Source organism: Oryzias melastigma, linkage group LG19, assembly GCF_002922805.2.
Source record: "Oryzias melastigma strain HK-1 linkage group LG19, ASM292280v2, whole genome shotgun sequence".
NCBI classification, from domain to species: Eukaryota; Metazoa; Chordata; class Actinopteri; order Beloniformes; family Adrianichthyidae; genus Oryzias; species Oryzias melastigma.
The window spans coordinates 9,279,144-9,303,603 of record NC_050530.1 but is presented as its reverse complement, the minus strand read 5'-3'; the positions used below and the strand labels follow the sequence as shown (position 1 = coordinate 9,303,603).

The window sequence follows — 24,460 nt, the reverse complement described above, 5'->3', positions numbered from 1 at the left end:
GTCCTCACACTGTGTGATTTATGATGAAGGCAGAGCAAAGTCTGGCTGCTCTGTTGTTGAGTTTTAAGTGCGTTCACTGATCATGTTCCACCTCTCTACTTCAACATACAAAGAAGGTGAAGAAGTGATGAAAAATCGAGATGATTTTTTTAAATCAATTTGGTCAACTTAATGCTCTTAAGTGCTGTAAGTACTATCCTTTGTGAAACTTTGACATGATTTTCATTAAAAAAAAATCATAAAAATTAATTAATTCATTAACATTATGAATGTAATTTTGTTTTGACAAATTGCTTTTATTTTTTCAAACATTTTTTTGCCAGATTTTAAGTAAAAAATTCCTTATATATCAGTCAAGTTCCAACTTTGTTAACTTTGAATGAATATTTATTAGGGCAGCTATGATTAGTCGATTAGTCACGACTATGCCAACTGCTAACATAGTCGACGACTAATTTATTAGTCAATTTGTTGTTGTTTTGTTTTTTTTTTATGATCTGGGGTTTTTTTCAGCTCTTCGGGATTTTTTTTTTTTTTTTATGTATTTATTCCTGTTGATTTTATGTTGGTACTCGTTGTACTGTATAGTGTCCTTGTGTGGGTAGAAAGGCGCTTTAAAAATAAAATGATTATTATTATTTATTAAGATTCACCAACAAAATACACCCCAAGAAATCATGTCAATATTTAAAAAATACAGAATTAAACTGATCTGTTGATGCTATAATTGTTTTCTTTTTACCTTAACTTTTTGACCTTTAGTTTTTTTTATCTGTCATAAATTGTCTAAAGAAAAATGCCAAAGTTTTTGTTTTATATTGGAAAAAATTTAATGCAGAAAATGTATAATATTAGGTTGAAAAGAAAAATAGATACCTTTATATTTAAACCCTTTTGTTTGAGATTTTTTTCATCTCTGGCCGACACTTTGTCCGTCCTCACTAAGGAAGGCGAGCTCTGAATCTAATTAATATCATTCATGATAATGTGAGGTAATTATGCAGAACTGCAGCACCTGGTTTAAACTGTGCACAGGTGCTTACACCTCGCATGCCCCCAAACCAGCATTGTAATTAAGCAAAACATCTGGGGAGAAGGAAAATGCACAATTGGCTTCTACTGTCTCCACTACCTCAACTCTGAGAGGTGAGCGTCTTGGCAGGTGGACCTCAATTAAATCAGGGATGCACATATATCACGGCGCCAAGATCTGCTCCAGTCAGGTTGGATGAGCAGACAACCTGAAAGAAAGGTTCTGGCAAAGAAAAGACAGCCGATACTGATGGAAAGCACAGCGATGCTTCACAAGGTCAGGACGTGCAGAAAAGCTCGCCTCAAATGCTCCTGTGTTTATCCAATAAATTAGCCTCCTGACAACCATCAATGCAAATGTATCCTCTAGAGAAGACCTTTAAAACACTGAATATCTCCTAATCACTGCTTAAGAGTGAGGATATTTGGGGCTTTTCATTGACACCAAAGATTCACAGAGTGGGACTCTGGGAATTGTAGTTTTTGGAGGATTTAAGAAAAAAATCTAAAAAATATTAGACTTGTTTTTAGCCATGTTTATTTATTTATTTAAAATAGATGACTAATTTGATAGTCGATTAGTCGTTAACTTATATTATATGGGGTCAGAATGTAGTAGAATTGAAAGTTATAATGGCATTATGCTAGCTTTATGTACTAATTTGGCATTTATTAAGGTTTTTTATGCTATTTTGGAGCTTAGCTAATGTTTCAGCTACATGCTAGCTGTTTTGGCTAATTTAGGTTTTCTTTTGTATTTTAGGTTATATTCAAGCTTAGCTAATATTTCAGCTACATGCTAGCTGTTTTGGCTAATTTAAGCTTTTGGTTTTTTAGGCTGTTTTGGAGTCTTGCTAATATTTCAGCTACATGCTAACTGTTTTGGCTAACCTAGGTTTTAAGCCGTTTTGGAATTTAGCCAATATGTCATTTACATGCAAGCTCTTTTGGCTAACTTAGGCTTTTTTCCGTTTTTGATGCTAATTCCACCTTTAACTACTATTTTAGTCGGCTATCAGCTTCTGCGTTTTCAGCTATTAGCTTCAGTGATTTCATCTCTCAACTTTAGTGTTTTCAACTATCAATTTCAACATTTTCATCTATCAGCACTAGCATCTTTAGCGACCAATTTCAGCTTACAGCATTCACACTAGCATTACCACAGATAAAGCTATACATCTAGTTTTTAGTTAGTTTAAAGCTAATGATGGTTAAGATGTGTGCTTTACATCCAGTTTGTGCATGAACCGATAAGTAATAATCGGTGATTAGTCGACTATTAAAATAATCGTTTGAGGGAGTCCTATATGCCTTAGCAATACTAAAATGACTACACTTTTGTCAGAATTGACCTTGATTGTTGTCTGGAAATCAAAAAAATGCTATTTTTGTGCCCCACCATTGAGCATTTCTTGAAAACAAATAAGAAAAATAACAGCACAACACTGGAAGGCTTTGTTACTTGTAGCATCTAAGCCTTGATTTTATTTTCTTTCTCCATTCAGAAGGAAGTGTTCCTGTGTTAGCAGCAGTTATGTTTCATTATTGTATCATCAATACCACCGAAACAGACTTTTCCCTCCTGCTTGGTTCAATTTTCACAAGCCTCAAAGGCTTTCTAACTGCGATTTAAAGAAACCATTCAAAAGCAGGAGCAACATTTCCCCTCATATATTATGCATCTGCATTTATCCACACCTGTCCTTCCCCAAGTCATGCATACAAGCTTTAACATGGAGTGTTGGCCAGCCGCTGCCTGCCAGTCCTATCAAACATGCATAAGAAACAGATGTATTTTTGATGTAGGCTTGTTGCTCCGTGTGCAAAAGTAAGTGAATGAGTGAGTGTGTGTGGTTGTATTTTTTTTTTATTTTATTTTATTATGTGTCTTTGTCAGTGAGCTTCCAGGCCCTGAGGGGGAGAAGCTGGAGATGTGGCTGCGTGCCCTAACACACAGGCAAAGAGGGTGGGCAACCACAGATCTCAGGAAGTTAAATAATCAGTGCACATAGCTTTGACTCTGCATAAATATGAGCAGAAGCAATTTTATGAAAGTGTAATTATGGAGAGATGTTCTCTCTGATTATGCTGTTCTGTAAGTTAGATGTTTTCACATGTTTTTTTACATAAACACACCTGTTTTTTATTGTCGTACAACTGATCCTGTCTGGATGTTTTGCTGGCATTGCACAGCATGACAAGTATGGAACCGGTCCATAATCGTGTCATGTTTTACCACCTCGAGTTGTGAAAACTTCCCTTGCACAACACTGTAAACATACATCACGGTGAGTCACCACTGCCAAGAGCTTAGTTTGCTTGTCATTAGCTTCATTCAGGCTTGCAGCTCCTGATTAGTTGTGTCTCGGTGTGTCTGCTTTGTGGTCACACACATAGTAATGACATAAACAGCTCCAACTTTCCTCCCCTTGCTTCTCCGCGACCCTGAAAGTCACCCTGACCCCATCTTCCTGCTATCTAAACACATGTTCACACAGGCTGCCTTACTTTTTTTCCCCTCCTCTCATATAACTGTTGCCCACACTTGTTCACACTCATGTCGTTTTCCTTTTCCCCTTTAGACTATTGTGTTGCTCATACTCCACTATTGGGGAAGCCAGTCATTTCCACATGTGTGCTGGCCGCAGAACAGCAAAGAGCCGACTAAAAGCATCCCTTTCCTGAGTAGCAGGGTCACAATTTGCCTCATATAAACACAGGACACACCTTAGTGCAAGCACTTTTTTGGCATATCCTCCTTGGACGCTGTGCGTTTTTACGCACGGTTTGCGCTGGCTTTGATTTGCGACAAGTTCACCTTTAAAGTTTGGGAGCAGAGTTGAAGACTGCAGCTGAAGCCTTTTGTGTCTCAACGTGCCTCTCAGTGAGTTTCCCGAGCATTGTCATGACAACAGCGGGAACGCACCGACTCTGGCCTTTGGAAACAATGCAGCCAGCAGAAGTTTGACACAGAATTTGTCGTTTATTACAACTTATCCAATTGGAGACAACGGGAAAAAAGCCAATTAAGACAGAAAAGAAAGTCTTAAGGAGACAAAACAGGATGAGATCATCTTCTTACCTTCCTTTTTGGAAGTTTCCCTTCCACGCGCAGTTGTAAAGTGAGCTCGCGCCACCTTGGTGTTCAGCTTTTGACGCATCGAGCAAAGTAAGAAGTTTGTGTTGGCATTCTCCTGTGTGGCGCTGGAGCTGCGGGCCACATGGAACGGGAGGACAACGGCCGGCGGTGAGCTCTCTCTCCCCGCCCAGACTCTCTCTGCTCTCGCGCCCGCGTCCGCGTGGAGATGCTTAGCTCCGCCCCCTTCAGCCCTGAAGGTAAATCACTGGGATTCAGCAGAAGACACTTGTGTGCCTCATAAATGAAGACAACATGTCTCCAAAGAGATTTTTCCAAAGTATATAAGATATATAGTTTTCCACCAAATTATAACAACTATTTATCTATTGTTTTTCCCAAACTTGCACTTGTCAAAGTCACTGTAATGGATGATTTAAATAGTAAATAGTAAATTATTTTAATTAGACTTTAATGGATTGTGGACTTCCCCTGCTTTTTCATGACCCAACTTACTGAAATTGCTCTAATCCTTTGAACTTCTCCAGTTCAAACATCCAGGGTGACACCGGCATTACCAGAGGTAATCCAGACTTACTGATGTTTCACATGATGGAGCACTAAAGATATTTAAAATGCTCCATAATGATAGTTTAAAGGAGCAGCCACCACTTAACAGTCACAAACAAAACATCAAATGTTCATCAAAAGCACAAAAACGGGGAAAGACGTGAATATTATGACTTGGAAATCTATATTTTAGGTAGAAAGATCACAAACATATTTTGCTAAATATTTAATAAAGCTTTGATTTTAATTATTTGTACACATAAGAAATAACAGCAGTATTAGATTACTTAAATATGCTCTATTTGCACCAAAAACAGTTGCTCAAAGCACCTAAATATCGTTTTTTTTTTAAATAATAATAATAAATGTATGGGCTGTGAAGAAAATGCTGAGGCACTTGCTTTTTTTAAGCTTCTGAGGATTCTAATATTAGCTGCAGCCTCATAACCTCATGTGGCAGAGACAGCCTTTAGGGTAATGACAAAATAGCAACTGCTAGAAGATATACAGAACTCATTGCTTCAAAGCAAATCAAACTAATAGAAGACATAAAGACTTTCTGACAGATAAATCTATAACCTCTCTACAAATTAACTTAGCTATTTGCAAACTTTTTATATAAAATACAATGTCTGCTGTTTTAACGTGTGATTTATACATTTTTGTTACCTAAATGCACACTAAATAATGTTAGTACTAACGTTTCTAGTTCAATGTTCATTCTACAAAAGCTAAATCTTGAGAAAGTAAAATGACTGTTTTTTTTTTCTCTGAAATTTTGTCTTATAATTTGTCCTGTTCTCATTAGGAACATTTTTCAATAGCAAACCAATCTTTGTTTAAGAAAACATGTCTTATCAACTCAAACGTCTATCTTCAAATAATAATTCTTGCTAATAAGGTCATTGTTCTTACCCCATTAGCAGATTTTTTTTCATCAAATTTTAAGAATGACTGACTTATTTCAGGGGCCTGTTTTTGCAGTTGAGAATTAAAAGTAAAAGCATGTGGAGCTCTGTAAAGCTAATATTACAAAACTTTTTTTTTTTTGAAAGGAAAACTGGAGTGAACATGCAAAATCCACACAAAAACTAAAAGTGGCTTGTTTACTTTTAAACACTGCGTTTAATAAATATTAGCAATACTTAATAATTTTAATCTACTTACATCTAGAGTAAGGCTACACTGTGATGTATTGGTTTGTACTCTTGTCATGTCCTCACACATTCAAATCCGGCTGGGTCGTATAATGCATAATAATCCAGATATGCCATTGTATTTATCCATATCACTCAATTATTACCATTGTTATACTGTTCATTTTAAATTATTTTTATTTCTATACTATTGGTTTGCTGTATGTTTTTCTTAACAGAATGCCTTTTGGCCTAGGTCACCCTTGAAAAAGAGGTTTTATCTCAATGGTACTTCTTGGTAAACCAAACTAAACTAAACTAAAATAAAAATACAATATACTTCTTAAGTAAGAGGCAGACATAAAATAAGAATCTTATTCTTTAAACTGCTCCCTTCCATTCATAAAGTTGTAAAATGTATGTTGTATGCTTGAAAGGAAAAAAATAGAAGTATAGCATATTTTATACCACTAGATGGCACGATGGAGCCACGAATTGAAAAGGACGTTAATATAAAGGGGAATGAAACAAATAAATAGCTGATTTCAAATATAACTATGAAAATGTTTACCTTCTACAGTATATAAATACATAAAGACGAATATATGTAATTTGGCAACATTTTTTTTCCTAGGCCAACAAGTATTTGTTTACATGCATCTTATTTTGTCAAAGGTTAACTCAGCCATACCCGGATATCCTTGACAAAAAAAAGTACCCAAATGGATTGTGGGAAGTGTAGTTAACCAATCTCGCATTCTCCATGTCAGTGTACGTACGTTGGCTTGCGGTAGTGCGGTTCCCACCACAATGTCCCACGCATTTACCCTACGTAAACTCTGACTTTGCTCCAGAGATTCCCCTTCCTTCCTGGACTGTTTGAGGTAAAACTAGGCGGTCGCGTCGGGGTTGGTAATACCTGACGGAGTGGAAATCATTTCGCGCTTTCTTGACCATAGCCAAACGTTCTCGGAATGCCGCGTGAGCGAAGAGCAAGAAGCTAACACCATGGACATGTTGGGGTGATTAGCGTGTAGGCCGGGGGGGGAACTTATCGCTTCCATGGCTGTGAAAAGTTAACGAGTGAAAAGCAGGAACCGTTGCCCTCCTCCCCTTTCGAGGTAAGAAGAACCGGTTCGTGAGTTACCTTCGTCCAGGTTTCGGACAGTCTTTAGGTGCCTTTAAACAACAAAAACATCAGCTTTATTTGCTAGGTTTTTAAAAACCCTCGTGCCAAATGCTGAGGTTTAAACCAGTTGGTGTAGCTAACAGAGTGTTTTGGGTTCATTATGTCAAGGCTCACAGACTCAGAGTGCCCACAAATGGATTACTTAGTACCATCTATAATTAAATGTAATTTTACACAAGTGCTGTGGAGTAGCTCGGACCTGCACCTACATCTTGGAAGACTCACTGGCTCACTGAAAGACACTTGACCTGGATGGATTATATGTAACCTGAATCTGGAAAGTAGCACATCAAGTTCAAGTCGCTTGTTTAGAGTTCACTAACTCTAAGACTGTTTTTTATGAGTAAAATAACCCAAATAGGTCAGAGGTTGGGAATAAAAGAAGAAGGGGGAGAAATGGTGAGGAAACCAGGGGGTCAGGACAGAACAGAGAGGTCATGAAGACATTACAGCCTCCAGCATACCATGAAATAAACTCGCTTCACTGGTTCCTCTGGTGTTTCCCAGAAAAATGAAATCCAATCTTTCCCCGTGGCACCAATTTCAGCAGCCGGTGATTGGTCTGGTTGATCCCGGGCAGGTGCATTTCTTAAAAAATATTTGTGACCCCTCAGTATTTGTTTATTTATTTTCTTACTTACATAGTCCTTCAAAACTCTTGACTTTTGACGGACCTTTGACCTGGAAAATCTATAGTATGTGCAAGACATGTGGATTTTTTTATTGTTTTGTGCTTCAGTGCCCAATTTGCCACTTTATGCCTCCACTGTGGCTCTCTGGCTTTTAAAAAAAAATGCTTAAAAATATATTTTTTTGTTTTAATCATGTTTTATTAGTTAATAAAGTTTTCTCATTTATGTTTAGGTGTTTTAATATGTTAGAATAAAGCTAAATTAGAATAATATGAAAACATGTACAGATTACAAGACATACTTTATGCGCCTCTGACTTCTCTCGGTGAGTGCAATGTTTAAAATCTTGATGGGTTTAAAACACTAATCTGTTTCAAAAGCATTCCCATTTGTCTTTAAATTATGGTTGTGGCGTTTTAGGCAAAATTGAGAATTCTGTTGCTTGACAGTTTTAACAGAGCGGCAGGAGTTAATTAGAAATTTGCCTCTGAGTTGTGGGCGAGACTGTTCACAGGAAATAAGCCTGCTCTCATTTCCCATAATTCCTCAGTTTCCACTCTCTCCTGCTAGCTTTCAATGCCTCACAACTTCAAGCTAACATTAGGATTTCAACAAAAAATGGCAAGTCATATTGGTGCTTTCCAGCTGTACAGTTTTCTAACCTAAATTCTATTCAATTTGGAATAGCTCACCATGACACATCAGAAAATGTGTTGTCTTTTTTCAAGTAATACAGAAAAACAAAACTCATTTTAAAAGTTTACTCCTTTCAAAAATGTGGCACCTAAAGCTGTCAGTGGATCATATTTATATGGAAATATACTAAGGAGAAAGCCCAGCAAAAAAGAGAATACAGTCATTGGGTTATTCATTGTTGGAGGACTGAGTCACAGTTTCAAGGCTGCAAAGGGAGGCAGAGAAAAACATGTGGACAGATACCAGCAGTGATCCGGTTAGGGGTAGTGTGCATTCTCCACACATTTTGCTGGCGAGGTCTGAGGAGGAAGAGGTCAGACAAGAATGAGAAGTGAAAGAGAGGAAGGCCGGGGAAGGGCGACTTTTCACAGTAATGTGCAGAGACAGATGAGCAGGGATGCATGTCAGTCACCACTGTCATTAGGCTGACCCCCTCTGGCACTTCCTTGTTTATTTATTTATGTTTTTCGTCACATTGTCCACTGTGTTGGTGTGGCGTGGGATTTTTTTTGTTTTTTTATCCCTTCCGTTTCCCAATCGTAAATGAGACGTCTACAGATCGGGTTGTGTTGAGCTTTATTTAAATCTCTTGAACGCAGCCTTCCAGCGTTCCCCCCTCTGTGCGCATGCGCACAGCTGACACTCCGGTTAATCCGCCTGGAGGAGATTGCATCCCCGTCCACTGCGCCCAGGCTATCAGCGGGGAAGATTTAAGCGATGCAAAATACGCCCAACGGGGAACCCGGAGTGGCGTAGCGGTGAATGGAACCGTAACGGGGGGGAATCTGCTGCCGTTATGGGGCTTTTTTACACCGCGAGCGAGCCCGCATTCGGGGTGACAAGCGGACCGGAGAGATGTCTGCTCGAATAAGACAGCGCTGGAAATATGAGATGAACGCAGGCGGCGGTGGACCCGGCGGACGATGACATTTGGAAACCAAGCTGTCTTAATTGGATCGTCACCTCATGTTTTCACGTCTCCTGAGTCTTGGCATCGGTTCTCCTTCTGGCCTTTGGGTCCACGGACGCAGGGCACCTCTTTAAAGAAACCACACGTCGCAGTGATGTTAAAGTGGGCTAAAAAGAAACGCCTTCGTGAGGACTGATTGTTTTGCAAAGCTTTTAGAGACTCCAGATATAATCTTTATAGATCTGGATCAGCTCATGTGCATTAAAAATGAACTTCTTCTTTTTTCCTCTAAAAGTCTTGATTAAAATGCATGCTAAATAAGTTTATCTCCTCTGATAGTGGTAGTTGGTCCCTTTAGCTGCTTCATGTGAAGTGACTAGCAGTGGCAGGTTTGCTTGTCAGCACAAATCTCTGCAGAAGTTGATGAACTGCATGGTCTCAGTGGGAAGATCAGGCTGAAGTTACACTGCGGCTCTCATGTCATCTCCTGGTCTCCGAGTTGAGAGATCTGTACCCTTCTGATCATTGTACTACAGTTCACAAATTCACTCAAATGTTTTTGTGATTGTTAAAAATCCTAGTCATAATCAATGTGGCCTTTCAGGACTCTTAATGACATTTACCTCTGGAAGAAATGTAGGAACCCCCACAGCAGCTGTTAAACTGACATTGGAGACTTGCGTATTTGCATCCTTGTAGTTTTGCCAAAGCCTCTCCCATGACATGCAAAACATTTATTTTCCCCCGCTGTCCATGTTGTAAATAACTGGACATTTGATGGCATTTTTTTTTGACCAGCATCTGTAGTGCAGTTTAGTTATTTTTGAACCCTCTGGATCTTAATGTCAAAGAGGGTTAGAAGATGTTTGCTTCGCCTGCCATGAAGTTGGAACCACAGCAAGCAGAGTTATGCACTTGACCTTCTGCGTTCCCCCATCCAAACATGAACACCAGAGAAAAAAAGATGCAAGCATGAAACGGCAGGAGCTGGAGAGATGTGACAGAAGGAGAATGTGAGGAACTATGTATAGCATTGTGGAAGACTTGTTCATGGAGCATTACAAGCACGAAAAGTGTAAATATAGAAATTAAAAGCCTTAGTTTTTTTCTTATGAATACAGTTTATAGGATTTCCACATTTTTAAAAATCCTTTTCATTTCTTATCCCTGTGTTTGGATTATTTTTTTCTTGAGGGGTTTTTGCTACTTTGAGATCCCTTGGATTTCTGCAGCGACATCAGTGGATCCATTATCAGCTTTTGACTCTTGAGAAAACAAAAACAACAAAGTGATCCTCTTATCACTCGGAGGCAAATCTATCTCTGCGGTGATGGGGAGCTCGGCCTCGTCTCTCGCTGCAGAGACGGAGTCGGACCATGGCTTTCCCAGCACCCCTTTTTCCTCCTCACCCCCTGTGGGCTGGCTCAGGAACAGTCACAGCAGCCCCGTGTGGGGTGGTACCTTCATCACACGACAGCAACACCCGCTGCCTCATCGAGAGCGGAGGTAAGACCTGGGTTCGTCCAACCAGCCAGATGTCGACACCTCTCCAGTGTTGAGGTTCTTGGTTGTATGGCACAGCCTAATTCTTTAAATTTGTATTTTTGGCTATACGCTTGCTCAGTGGTTCATTTAAGTATAGAAACTCCTTAACAGTTGATCAAAATGCTTTCTGAGTGAGGGATTTTGTTACACAGCACCACAGATAATATCCGCTTTTCCATCAGAGCTTATCTAATCAAAGCTCGCATTTTGATGTTTGTCCATGATGCACCCAAAATCTGCAGTAAGCTGGATTTGAAACACTAAATCCCACCTCCTCCTAGCTCAATATAGGCTGCTATGGGACAGTGGCTCTATGAAGCAGAACTCAAACCTTAAGAAAGTAAAATACAACACAGATTACTTTTTTTTTCCTTTTTCAATTAGGCTTAGCTACAAGTTCCTATTTCTTTCAATTTCTAGAAAACGCCCATAAATCCTGTTATCAGCAGTTGTTGTCATTTCTCAGACTTGCAAAACGAGTCGGTGAAACTGCAAACTGATAAACACGAACCCTCAATGTTGTAATGTTTTTTTCTTACAGCGCACTTAGCAGCTATGTGGTTTGTCGTGTTTTATTGAATCAACACTCTGCTTCTAAGTAGACTTCCTTGGTAATGACAGTTTTTATTTATGTAAGGAAAAATAGAGAAACAAGTATGCCATGGTAGGTTCCTGTAATCGCCCTGTGAGTCATTGCCAGTACGTCCAAAGAACCTGCTTCATAGGACTCATGCAGTGTTTTTTACTGCCTTATTTACAGCAGATCCTCCCCATCGTTCTTCATGAAGCTTTCTTCTATTTGTTTTCGGTCCTTTCCACGCTCTCTTGCTTTTTTGGGGGGGGGCATGTCTCCTGGAACAATAACAGGCAGGTGATATCGACCGTCTGAAGTGTATTGAAGTTGTTGCTGAGTCACTCAGGCCATCATGGTCTGGTTGTTATTGATTTTCAGAGGGCCCGATCACATTTCCCCCACTGTGGATGTCGTTATTTATTCAGCATCAGTCTCCAGTTGGGCTTTCATCTTTCTTGATTCCTGCCGACGGTTGTCGATGGCTGCCTTCTGTTTGCTCTACATTATCACCCTTAAAGTTGTCTTGGCTTCTGCTACCTTTTGCTGCCTATATTTTGAAATGTAAACAATGCAGTTTTTTTTAGCCCTGTGTCCCAATCATTAACTGTATATGGACCAAGGGAGTGAGATGTCACCCATTGAAAATGGCTTACATTCAGCTCCATCATTGCTGTGTTGGAACCAGAAATCGTCAGTAATCTGTGATTGGTCCAAGTCGGTCTCAAATATTTCTATTCTCACCAATCAGGAGTGTGCTTCTTGGAAGTCCATACCCCTACCACTTGAAAGCGGACATTGAACATTCGATGTAAGACCACATACTTTTATTAACGTTTCTGATTGGTCAGTTTATAACTTGAATGTCAGAAAAATAAAAAAAGGTAACAGGACAAGTTGACAAATAACTCCATAATAGCTTTTTATTTCTCCATTGAAGTCCATGGGATTGCGACTTCTTGGAACCAGTGGGTACTTCCTGTTTGGAACCCGAGGGGGGCGGAGTCACTCTGTTCAGTTCCCATTATGCACCAATCAGTACATAAATGAAACCCTAGTATCTTTGCTGTATTTAGTTGTGGTTTTTCATTATTTGTGCTTCTTTCCAGCAACTATTCCTCTATTGCCAAGCTGTCCACACCCTCAGTCAGCTGAGAGCATTTGCTCGGATAAACAGACTATTACAGTCCATTTGTACCTGCTGCTGGAAGTCATAAAGGGACGCTTATGCGAACATAAACTGACATCAGATGCTGTAGAAAAACTGAAGGAAAGCACTTGGAACCTATCTTCTATCACTTTTCACCCCAACTAACACACATTCCATCTTCCGCACATACACAGCTGCATAATTCTGGCCGTGGACGCCAAGCTTTGCAGACTTGAGCATGAAAACAGACAACAGAACACTGGACGCCCCCCTTTTTTTCAGACGTTCTCATCTATTTTCAAAGATGTTAAACCCCCCTCCTTTTTTAAATCATTTTTTTATCGTTGAGGATTCATATGCAGAGATGTCTTTTTGTGTCGCTCCAGTCATAGCTTCAGGGAAGTGTTAGGGTGCCATGAATTAGTAAAAGCAACTATGAAAGATTACTTATGAAAAATCGTTCTTATTAAGCACAGAAATGTAGCCCGTTAGCCGCCCTGTCTAAAAGCTTTGGAGACTCAAAGCATTCACTCAGCGATGTCACTTTGCTTTATTTATTTGTTCATCCTTGTGTTACCATTGTGTTTTTGTGGCCTTGAGCATCTTGGGGCTTTTAAGCCTCAAGAAGCTCTGCAAAGCGGATCCCAGCGTCTCTACCGTCCCAGCATGATGGATGACTCCGTTTATCGCAGCTCCATTCCACCGGCCCTCTTCTCTTTAATTGGATTAAAACCAGTCCACTCGGACTCAACAAGCATTGTCACTGGCTGTGTTTATGTCCATTTCACTTCGGCATGTCTCCCCTCGCTGCTGCTGCTGCCGTTTTGAATAAACAGGCTCGGTGTCAGGACAGTTTGCAAATCCTCTAGAATTTGTTCACATTAAGGTTTCCTCTAGCAGTGAAGCTTCCTTTGAGAAAACAGAGCTGTTGTTGCAGAGCAATAAATAAATGAATAAATAAATAAATTGCCTGTTGGCACTGCGGCTGACATGATTCCAGATTTCCCCACTCTTGTTGCCATGGAAATCTGTAGCATATGCTCAGTAACCTAATTCCATCAGGCCCCAGATAAGACCACACATTTGAACCTGGCAGCCTCACATGTAAAAGGCCGCCTCCATTGTTTTCAGCGTATGAAGGAAACAATGGAAGCGAGTGGCACCTTTTAGAGAAAATATATCGTTTTCACACTTCACGTAAAACACGCCCGTCGTTCTCAGAGCCAACTAAAAATGGAGATTATTGCAGCTGCCACAGAGCAGCTCCTTTGGCACCTCGTCCCCGTTTCTGCAGCTTTCTGCCAGCTTCCAGCGTTGCTCTGTCACTAAAGTCTGCTGAACCCGAGCCAGACAGTTTCCCTTGTTTAATGATTCAAATGTCTGAAGTTGTCTCCAGCCCTGACAGATTTACCTGTCAGAAATGAGCGTGGATTATGGAAAAGGAGCACTTTTTTTTTTGGTTTTTCAAGGCCTTGATCATCCTAAAGTTGATAAAACTGGCTTAAAAATAACAATTATCTGTATTTGAATGAATTAAGAACCAAAAATAAGCTTATATTTATTTTTTTTTTGCAAATGCTTCTCAGTTTGTTTTGTCTAGCTTTGGGTCTTTCTTGGGAAAGCAATGTCGGCATGGAGGCGTCGCCCTAAACCGCCCCTCCTTTCACAGCTGCACGTTTCAGCATGTTGAAATGTTCCAAAATCACATTTTTATCTGCTGCTTTCAGGCTTGGCTGTTGCTACTCCTCCACCTTTAAAGAGTGGACTTCTAAATTCATTCCAGACCTGTACTTATTGATGAGTCATATGATGCCATGAGGCAGTACTTGGAAAATGGAAAGAGGCTTTCCCACTTAAGATCTATTGTCTGACCCTGATTCTGACCTCGAGGGGTCTTCTTAAAGAATTCATCATGGAGGAAAAAAAATAAAAAAAAATCAGTGAAAGGTTACAAGATTGCTGTGGATAGACTTTAAACTGGAAACTTCCCTTTTCTGCTGCTGATAATGTAAATCAGCACAAAGATTCTGATCAATTTTAAATGTGCAGCTCATATAAAAAGGTTCCTATAGCGCAGTAACACAATGTGCTCTCATGTAATATTTACTTGTTCAACTCTCTCATAAGCTGCGCTTGTTCAGTGTGCATAACAAGCCTAATCCTAATAGGAGATGTTGGTAAACAACAAAACATATTTTGCAATTGACTAAACTCATTAGGCACTATCTTAAAACTCCAATAAATTTTCTAATGTTTTTCGTTCATCTTACTTAGTTTGAATTGTTTGGGACTGATTGTAGCACATTGAAAAAGCAATAGGAGTGTAATATTCTTTTTTTAAGGGAGAATTCCATCAGGAAAAACAGTAATTTTGTTGATATAAATGTGTTAAATTGTTGCTTACATTTTTTTAAACACAACGTAAATAGATTATTGATTTGCACCCTCTATGGTTCATTCTTAAACTTGTGCTTTTTTGGTGCCTCTGCTTAGCTTGTTGTGGAACAGTTATGTGGATCTGAACACATTTCTTGGATCAGTTGAGTTTAATCCATTTTTATGACGCAAAGCGGACTTTCAAACTTGGAAACATCCGCAGATGTTTGAATTATTTTTTTGATATAGAGATAGAGTGCTACACCACCAGCCTCAATGATCCTGAACTTTTTTACATGATATTCTAATCTTTCATGGTTCTGAGTTACAGGTTTTGGCTTCAACGGTAAACAATGGATAAACAAACGTAAACTGATTCCGTTTCTGTGTTTTGAGTTTCACTTTTAAGCTTAATTTCTGAAGTAAATACAATTTTACATAATATTCTAAAATTATTGGATTTTGTAGCAATTTTTTAAGAATAGTACATAGTTTTACTGAAAACCTAATGATAGTTTATCTTGTTTCCCATCCGCATAAATACTTCTGTTTTCAGCACAATTGCAAGTCTTTGCGTGTACTGTACATGCTGTATGAGTCTGTCCTTTAGTTTGTTGGAACGCTCTCTTTTTTCCCCTACCAGTTTGCTGACTCATTTATTCTGTCTAAGAAACAGCTTCCAGCTGCATACTGATGAAACATTTTGATTGAATTGATTTGGTATTGAGTCAGATATTAAGTATTATGGACAAAACGAGACTCTACATTGCTAATTTCCAAGTTTTTTTTTGTCATTTTTGTTCTTTAGAGCTGTGTCTTAACATAAATTTGACATTTATTTGACTCTCTGACACCTTACAATCTTCTCTTTAATTCAAATTATTAATATTTAAAAAATACAATTTTATTTTAAGGGAGCTTGCAGATTTTACATTTCCAACTTCTTAAACAGACTTAAAGCTAAATAATAAATGTTTTAGGTATTCAGCAATTTCTTTGGTGTAAATCCTTTATTTTATTGTTTCCCCTGGTTTTACGCCAATTCTTTGTCAAAATCAGTCAAGCAGGAGCACTCTGCCCCCTCTGGTCAAGGAAGGAACTGCATGTTTCCCTCAGGCTGTGGGCTCAGAGCCAACTTTAGAATGGCAGTGCTAATGACTGTCGCACAAAGGCCAAATATCTCACAGTCGGGCAGGGACAAACTGGCACAGTTCAGCTCTCTTGATCTCTTGTGGAGTTCAGTTTGTAAAATAAATCAGAGGAAAACAACAGCTGGTTAGTACTTTATAATTAACAATTTCGTTACTTTTTATTAATGTTTTACTCTACTTTTGCACTTGTTTTTTATTTAAAAATTGTGAAGTTTTATCTTTGATGGTTCATGTATCCTTTACTATGTTGAAGTTTTTTTCTGTATGAATATTAATATCTTTTCTTATGTATGCATAGTCGGATAACAGTATTTTTTTTAGTTATTTCTCCCTCTAAAGTGAATTTGGACTGCATGGAGGAAAAACTGCACGGATAGCTGTATGCATTGTAAACTGCTGGCCAGCTGCCCAGGTCTGCTCTAGTGAGAAGCTGAAGTGGGGCCTTTTAGAGCAGCTCCAGTGAGCACAGGGCCAAGGACAAAAGGTGTGTGCACTCCTTTGAGGAAAAGGGAGCATGAGCATGGAGAACATCCTTTTGATTGGGGTTTAGAGATCACAGGCTGCCGTGCTTCATCTTCTGCTGCACCACTCGATAGACTGTTAGAGACATGATTTGTCAGTGTTTTGTAAAATACAAGTTGTAATATTAGTTATTTGACTAGCTGAATACAGAAGAAACTTCTAGACATCAATGTTATTGAAGATGATCTTGAATTTAGAGTATGGCTAAGTCTTGAGATGGATTTCCTTTCACAAAAACACAATTTGCATACTTCAGAGAACTACATGTTGAGACAAACTCGTTGAATTCGTAGGCGTTCTTTTGTGAGATTAAAGCCGGCTGACAGTCATGAAATGGGTTACAGGGTGGAAGCTGTCATCAAACACGAGGTGGTGACACTCGCTGCTGTCGTCATCGCTGTTCGCAGTCCTCAGACAGGCAGGCCTTTGGAGAAGCAGACACGGTGTGAACATGCGCCATCAAAGGTAGCATGTGGCTGCCACTTTGTTTACTCCGAGTGAAACGCTGAGCAAACATAGAATGAATGGTAGCCTCAACAAACAGATGGAGTTCATAGCAGTTTTTTTTTTAAGCTGTAAAATATTTTTGCAGCTTATGGTCACTTTGAATAGGGTTCTGGAATTTGGAGACGATGAATCTTTTTCCTCAGGGGGAAAATGTTCTTTATATTGGAGGGCTGGGTTGAGCTCAGAAAGATGAATAATACATCCTAATATGAAGCAACTTCTGCTGTTTTAATATATGTTTGTAGTGTTCGGTAGATATGCCAAAACGACTATTTTAATAGTTGACTAATCACAGATTTTTTATATTATTATTTTCAATTTGTCGACTAATCAGATCATCCATAAACTGAACGCAAGACACACTTTTTAACCATCTTTAGCTTTAAACTTGAAGTGTTTAAGCTATATGCTAACTGATAGTTTATTAAATCTTTATTGAGCTATGCAGCTTCTTTCATTTGTTTCTGGCATTAAAACAATCAAGATATGCATCTAAAATGCTACCAGAAAAAACCTTCTTTTTGACTGATTTGATAAGTTTTAGTAAACTTTGTCTGAAAACTTCTGTGTCAAAAACCAATGTATACAACTAGACCGTACTTTATTTCAAGTAAAATCTCACGTCGTCAATGTTCTAAAGCTATAACTAATCATGGCCTTTTGCTGGAGCAAACATAGAGGTCTCTGACTTTGTAATGTTGACAGTTTGGGAGCAGCGTTTTTTCCCCCATGGGATCAATGTGACACACTATGTACCATCCCAGCTCTTAGCACCTCACGCTCATCCCGCCGAAAATTCCCGCATTACTTCCTCTGCGTCGGTGTTCACACATGAACAGCCTGATTGACAGTGACATTTATGGACTGGTCCAGGCACTCGGGCCCTTGGGGACATCCTTTTTCCCAACCACACCATGAGTTGAGTTGGAAGTACCCCGCTGTGCTGCCCTCTCTGGTCCTAATACACTGTTAATAAGTCAAATCGACTGAACTGCAGGCCCACACACAGGCAAATGCAGGCCAGTTTGGTTTGTTTTTGTGAAATATATAAAAGATTTATAGGAGAGGTGAAGATTGTCATTTTCATTTATTCTTTTAAATTACTTTTAGTTGATGGTTAAAAGGAATATCCATAGCATAACCTTGGTAAACGAAACATTTCTCTCTAAGCTGTCAACTGATGAAGCCCTGCTTGGTTTTCTAGTAGCTGCTTTAACACCATTTGCGCAACAAATTTATCCAGACTATTGCCTGTATTAATATACCTTAAAATTCATTTGAGGAGAAGATTGACATGACCTGAAGCTCCATCCAGGTGGGCTGCATTAACCTTCAGTAGGCTAGAGAGAAGTGCTAATATTACGGGAATGAGATCCCGTGTGTTTTTCCATTCTAATAAGTGTCAGTCAAGAGTGCTATAGCAATGTTAGTCTAATGTTTTAAGGCAAGAAACCTCCGCTTCTCTGCTTTCCTTCCCTCTGGCTGCTCCACTCAGAGCAGCTTTTCTCTGGCTCTAATCAGGTGTCCATTATGTATGGATTTACTACCATCAGTGCTCCTAGGAGGGAGATTTGATTTTATATTTTACTGCACTGGGTAATATTTTCCTCACACACACTGTTCCTATTTTGTTTACGTGGAGGATCGTCTTGTATCTTCTTGAGTAATCAGCTTTAGATTCTCATTTTCTGACTTTTGAATTGCTTCCTCATGTTGGCTTTCACCATATTATTTTGAATGTACCTGGATAGGAAAAAAAAATGGTGTCGGAGTGTGTTGTTTGTTTTCTTTTTCCTTTGGCAGTTCCCGCTGTAACAGAGAAAGTGTTTAACTGGCTGAAGTGTTTGTTTCTGACTCACTGTTTTAATGTTTCACAGCCACTCTCACTCTCCCGGCTCCATGGCCGCAGCAGTCCGAAGCAGCGAGTGGTCCTGCGGACGCTGCACCTTCCTGAACGCCGGCGCGGCACCTCGCTGTTCCATCTGCGAGGCGCCGCGCCAGAAACCCGATCTCAACAAGATCCTGCGGCTGAGTAGCGGCGAGGAGCATCGATGGGCGTGTCCCCGTTGTACGCTCAACAATCCCCAGGAATCTGGAGCCTGCTCCATCTGCGGCTTTGGGCCATCGTCTGACGCACGCAACCCCCCAAACACCAGTTTAGCTGTCACTCCAAATGGGTTTCAACCTTCGTCTGAAGAACCTTCAGCACCTACCATCACCAGCACGGTTTTACTGGAGCCTCATGGACAGAAGCCAGCTAAAGAGGAAGGCCTAAGGCCACCCGAAAGCAATGGAGAAGTGGGTGATCTTGGGGGGCTGCACTCAGGTTGGGCTTGCCCACGATGCACTCTCCACAACACCCCCATGGCAATGTCCTGCTCGGCATGTGGAGGGCCCAGAAAACTGTCTTTGCCCAAGATCCCCCCTGAAGCTCTTGTGGTGCCTGAGGTGCATACGCCCGTTCAAGGGTTCCCGGTTCACACCGCCGGGTCGGCACCGCTGCTCATCGACCTAACGGACGACTCTCCCCCTCCTTCCTCCTCTGACCCCCAAGAATCCCCCCAGGGTTCTTCAAAGACCCTCTCATCCCCGTTCACCCCCTTTTCTTCTCTACAGAACAACCCTGTACCCCGGAGTAGGAGAGAGGTCCCCCCGCCAGGGCGGCCTGCCGCAAACACTCCTAGCCCCACCTCCCCTTCAACAGCAGTTGTGCCCCCCCAGCCAGGCCCACAGCAGCCATCCAAGCCCAAACACGCTCAGCCCCAGGAACCTTCGTACCCCAAAAAGCGCCTCAGCATCTTGGAAGAAGAAGAAGGTCAACACCACCCTCAATCCTCCTCAGCTGCGTCCACCTGGAAGTGCCCCAGCTGCTCCTTACCCAACCCAGGAAGTTCCTCCAAGTGCGAGGCCTGCCGATCCTCTCGGGCTGGCTCTGACCTCATTGACTTGGTAGGTGAGACGGTACGATTCACCCCAGCGAGCCCCTCTAGCCCGGACTTCAGCACCTGGGCCTGCTCAAAGTGTACACTCCGCAATCCTACTGGTGCACCCAAATGTTCTGCTTGTGGTTCCTCCAAACTGCACGGCTTTCAGGAGCAGCAGCCTCTTCTCCCCCGCTGCTGTACCAACTGCGGCCTCCCATCAGGTCCAGGCACCGCATCATGCTCCTGCACACCCTCCTCTGGTCATAAAGCACGCAAACAGGCCCGGGGGTATCCATCCTCCTCTTCTGCTGTGGTCCCCTCTGGTTCTTCCGCCTTCTCCAGCCCGTCTAGCCTTCAGGAGAAAGTAGGACAGTGGAGCTGCCCAGCATGCACTCTTCTCAATGACATTAAGGCCAAGAACTGTGCAGCATGCCACACAGCCCAGCAGTACCTCACGCTCCGGAAGGTGGTGAAGCCCCTGAAGAGGAGGGAGAGTATGCACGTGGAGGCTCGGCGACGAAACGATGAAGGTGAAGCCAAGGAGCTTTGGGAGAACATCGTCAGCTTCTGCAGAGAGGTGAGAAAAATGTCAATAATATAACCTTTGTGCACAGTACAGTCCTTTCAGTTAAATTGAGAAAGCTTTTTTTAGGTCATAAATTGTATTTCAATTATCTTCTAAGGACTGACTTCTATTTTATGGGTTAACTACTCAAAGTACTTGTACTCAAAGTACTTGAACTTTCATCAGGCTGTGGAGATTTGGTAGTTATGGAGGATTCATCCAAGTACACTTGACCATCCATTCTCATAATAGCTTGTTTTCTATGTTTCCAAAAATGGCTTTGTCTTTTACTGAAGTTTCAGAAATGATTCAATCCACCCCCTCCCCATCCAGAAAAGCAGACATTCCAAATCCACACATTATAATCTGCTTACTTCATGTTTTTTTCAGTTGTTTAAATTCAACTGCCATAGAATAATAGCACATACCTGCTTCAGTCACCAGAGAAGGAAGAAGTTGAAAAATTCAAATATTTTATGATGACTATACAGGAAAAGTGCACCCAATTCTGCCAGCCAGCTATTGCAAAATATTTCTGTCATGGGGCAAAATTGCTTGACAAAGCTTGACAAGTAGAAATGGGCTGGTGTTTCAATACAGCGGTCCCTCGTTTATTGCAGTAGTTACGTTCGAAAAATGACTTTGCCATAAAGAAGTCATCTTTATTTTTTTTACAATTATTTCCGGCTTTAATTTTATGCACTTTTGCAGAATTTTCAGTCTTTTTTTTTAAACTTTCAGATTTTGACCTTCATAGAAAAACGAGTCCAGTATTACAGAAATAAACCAAAGACTTTCTCACGATGAATATATGTAACTTTAGCAAGCTAAATGCAAATAGTATTGGAAATACCACACAAAGATTGATTGACAATGGCCTAGAGCCAATCAGGACACAGTAAAAAATGTTTTTTAAAGCATTATTTGTCCCAAAAAATCCTCAAGACCACAAAAGGTGAATCTCATTATAGCCTAGGACCCTTTTATTTTAGTAAAAATTTATTTAAAGTCCCAACTTTATTATTATCTATTGTAAAAGCGCTCCCGGTGGTCTTTCAATTATGGTTAAAACAACCTGTTGTTTTCTTGGACATAAACAGTAGTTTATTAGAAACTCGCCTCTGACTTGTGGGTGGGACTATTGGAGCGGAAGTAAGTCTCAACTGAGAGCTTTTTCAAATGGCATTTTTTAATCTTTTTCAGATTCATCACTAGTTTATGCTTAAATTGTTTTATATATGCCCTCCATCATAAGAAAATGCTACAAGAACAAGTTAAAAACACACATTTTCACTGGAGGGGTTCTTTGGTAATATGGTAATAAATATAAAGCGGAATATTTCAAGCAAAGGACCATTCCTACATAATTCATTCCTACATTATTCCTACATAATGTTTTTGCATTTGCGTTACAGGCTTTTTTGTTTTCAGAAAGACTGACTCACAGCTGATTGGTGTGAGTCAGTGTCACAACGGTTTGGCGATGCAAACAAACCACCCTCAGCATGTAAAGCAATGTTATTCTGCTCCATTGTATTACACCTTTCAAGCTCACTTTGTCACTGCAGAGGCGAGCCTTGTGCACGGAGGACTGTCGGAGCGTAGCTCTGAGACAATTTGTTCATTCTGCTTATGCTAATGCTGATGAGACAAATCTGATTAAGCCTGATAGAAGTGCTTTTCTGCTCGGTGGAATGTAAAGCCGTTTGTATGCAGGTGGCAGCCATATACAGTGTTTGCTTTATTACAGCTGCATGCCACCACTCATCCAATGTTTACAATAGTATAAAGTGAGATCAGAAATGCATTATTAATGCCTTCTTTGAAAGTCACAGGGCTCATTTTAGTGAGCGTAGGAGGGAAGCTGGCTCAGTGGGGAGGAAGGATGTTCCACATCCCTCATCCCCACCCTCGCTTTCCCTCTATGTGCTTCCTAACTGAGGAGATTGTCATTTCAGAGGAAATTTTCTTTACTTTTGCTGCTTTTTTTTCTGCACAGATTCTTTCGTCGAGTGGCTTCCTTTCAGTAAAATGATACCTAAGACCTGAACCCAGTTCATTCGTTGCACTCAGGTTGTGTCCTGGTCTATTTTTAGCCAAAGAGAACAGGAGTAGGTCTGTTTTTTGGTTCCCCTATAGTGACTAATCCTTAATTGCATCAAGTGTTGGTCATTCAATAAGCAATCAGCAGAGATGGAATATTTTATTGAAAAAAATCTCTTTTTACAAAACTGCCGTTTGTCCGTCTCAGCTCTTTGATTTGATGAGAACAAGAGGCGTGATGCCGGCGCTCACCAGCCTAGCAGCCATCATTAATGACCTGAAAAATACAGCAAAGCTTTCAGGTTTTCTTTTCAAGGCTCTTAAATAGCCTTATTTAAATGCCAAATTTTAGCATGCTGTTTTGATTACCTTTTTATTTTTTGGACTTTAGTTTTACAAGGTTGATTATTAATTGGGACAGCAGGGAGCGACGTCTCTGTCTGTAATGGCTGATCCGCAGGATGACATTTAGTTTTATAATTCAGTCCCTGCACTTTATGGGATTGGTGGGTGATGCTGAAGGTTTAGAATAAAGCAGTTCTTCTTTCTCAGCACTGGATTGTTGGACAGCCTTCATAGTGGGGCTTTTATCTGGGTTTATCCAGGTCACCATGACCAAGGTCACCCAGTGAGGACAGTCTTACTGGTTCAAGATGACTGATGGGATGTGATTCAGAAATGATTCCTTTTCAAGTTTTACGTCTTTATATTTGTTTCTTTACAGCAATATGTATCAAGCTCAAACCTTATCTTAAAAGCACTATACTCTCAATGCACATGGGTTAATTTTTTACCCAATTCTTGGGTTATCCATGTTGAGTTTTACATCTGGGCTATTTTTTGACCTCTAGTGTCGTGCAAGATGGCGCCAGAATCTCTTGCTGGAAGTGGAAATTTCGCAACTTTAAGAAACCCTCTCAAAAATTATATTTTAAAGACTTTTCAGAACCATCAGCTTTTAAACTTTTAAATGTGAATAAACTGTAACTGTCTAGCAGTTTAGTGTGCTTGATTAGCTTCAAACGGGACAGAGAACGTTAATCGTTTTATTTCTTTCAAGTCAAAATTAACAAGTATTCAAATTTGTATAACTACACCCGTTTACCTCAGGTGAAAAAGCCGGCGAAATGCTGCTGTTTCACCGTGAATCAGCTGATCGCTGATCCAAGCCGATGAAATTCAGTTTTTTCTCTGGGACAGAGACAGAAAATGGCAATAAAGGTAAAAAAAAGAGAAGAGAAACAGGAAAAAGGCAGGGGGAGGGACTTCCGGCTATTAATTTTTGAGTGCCATATTTTTTCTCTGTGGCCAGATTCTCTTGATTGTTGTTTTTTTATTTTTTTAACAATGCTAATTTTCTTGGCAATAGGGGTTTTATTTAAACTCCATTTATGGCTTATTTTTTTTACACAAATTAATTACTTATTTTTTTATATCCATTAATTATTGATTTTACTGTAAACTTCAACAGTTAGGAATAAAACAGGAATTACTAAATATACTCTAATTACGTTGATTGCGTTAAGAATTGAAAAGTTACAGTAAGTCAAAGAATGTAAACCCTGGAGCTCCAGTATTAAAGGGTTAATTTGAGCTTTCATTTCGCAATCATAAATAGCAAAACAAAACAAACAAACAAAAAAAACGCTTAGGTGACCTATTAAATCTGTATGATAAATGTATTTAAAGGGTCACATGGTGTACTTGACCTGTTAAAAGAACATTTAAAGTGATTTATTTAGTAGCTAATGCTGCATCAACTCCAGGAAAAAATTCTGGAGAACAGCTAACAACTTTTTTCTTTTTTGCTGTGAGCTTCTAGATATTCTTAGCAACATAACTGAATGAACCCATTCACTTTAGTT

At 40.0% G+C, this 24,460-nt stretch overlaps 2 protein-coding genes and 1 long non-coding RNA gene across 5 annotated transcripts in view; 1 reads left to right on the top strand and 2 right to left on the bottom strand.

Moving 5' to 3' along the window:
• LOC112153971 (ankyrin repeat and fibronectin type-III domain-containing protein 1) overlaps positions 1–4,381 on the bottom strand; it is a 135,290-nt gene extending 130,909 nt beyond the window's left edge. Inside the window, exon 1 of one of the 2 annotated variants that reach the window (XM_036217129.1) lies at positions 4,115–4,381. In XM_036217129.1, coding sequence (XP_036073022.1) covers positions 4,115–4,193 — 79 coding nt within the window. In that variant the 5' untranslated portion in view covers positions 4,194–4,381. The remainder of the gene's footprint in view (positions 1–4,114) is intronic. The other variant, XM_024284476.2, reaches the window with a different exon arrangement.
• A 2,192-nt stretch (positions 4,382–6,573) lies between these two features.
• capn15 (calpain 15) overlaps positions 6,574–24,460 on the top strand; it is a 30,696-nt gene continuing 12,809 nt past the window's right edge. Inside the window, exons 1-2 of one of the 2 annotated variants that reach the window (XM_024284479.2) lie at positions 6,574–6,935; positions 18,941–20,564. In XM_024284479.2, coding sequence (XP_024140247.1) covers positions 18,963–20,564 — 1,602 coding nt within the window. In that variant the 5' untranslated portion in view covers positions 6,574–6,935; positions 18,941–18,962. Of the gene's footprint in view, positions 6,936–8,541; positions 10,748–18,940; positions 20,565–24,460 lie in introns of those variants that run through there. The other variant, XM_024284478.2, reaches the window with a different exon arrangement.
• Positions 11,159–19,050, bottom strand: LOC118600180. The gene is made up of 2 exons (XR_004949753.1): positions 18,923–19,050; positions 11,159–16,980 (listed from the first exon to the last, which is right to left on the bottom strand). It is a non-coding gene; the product is annotated as an uncharacterized LOC118600180 (long non-coding RNA).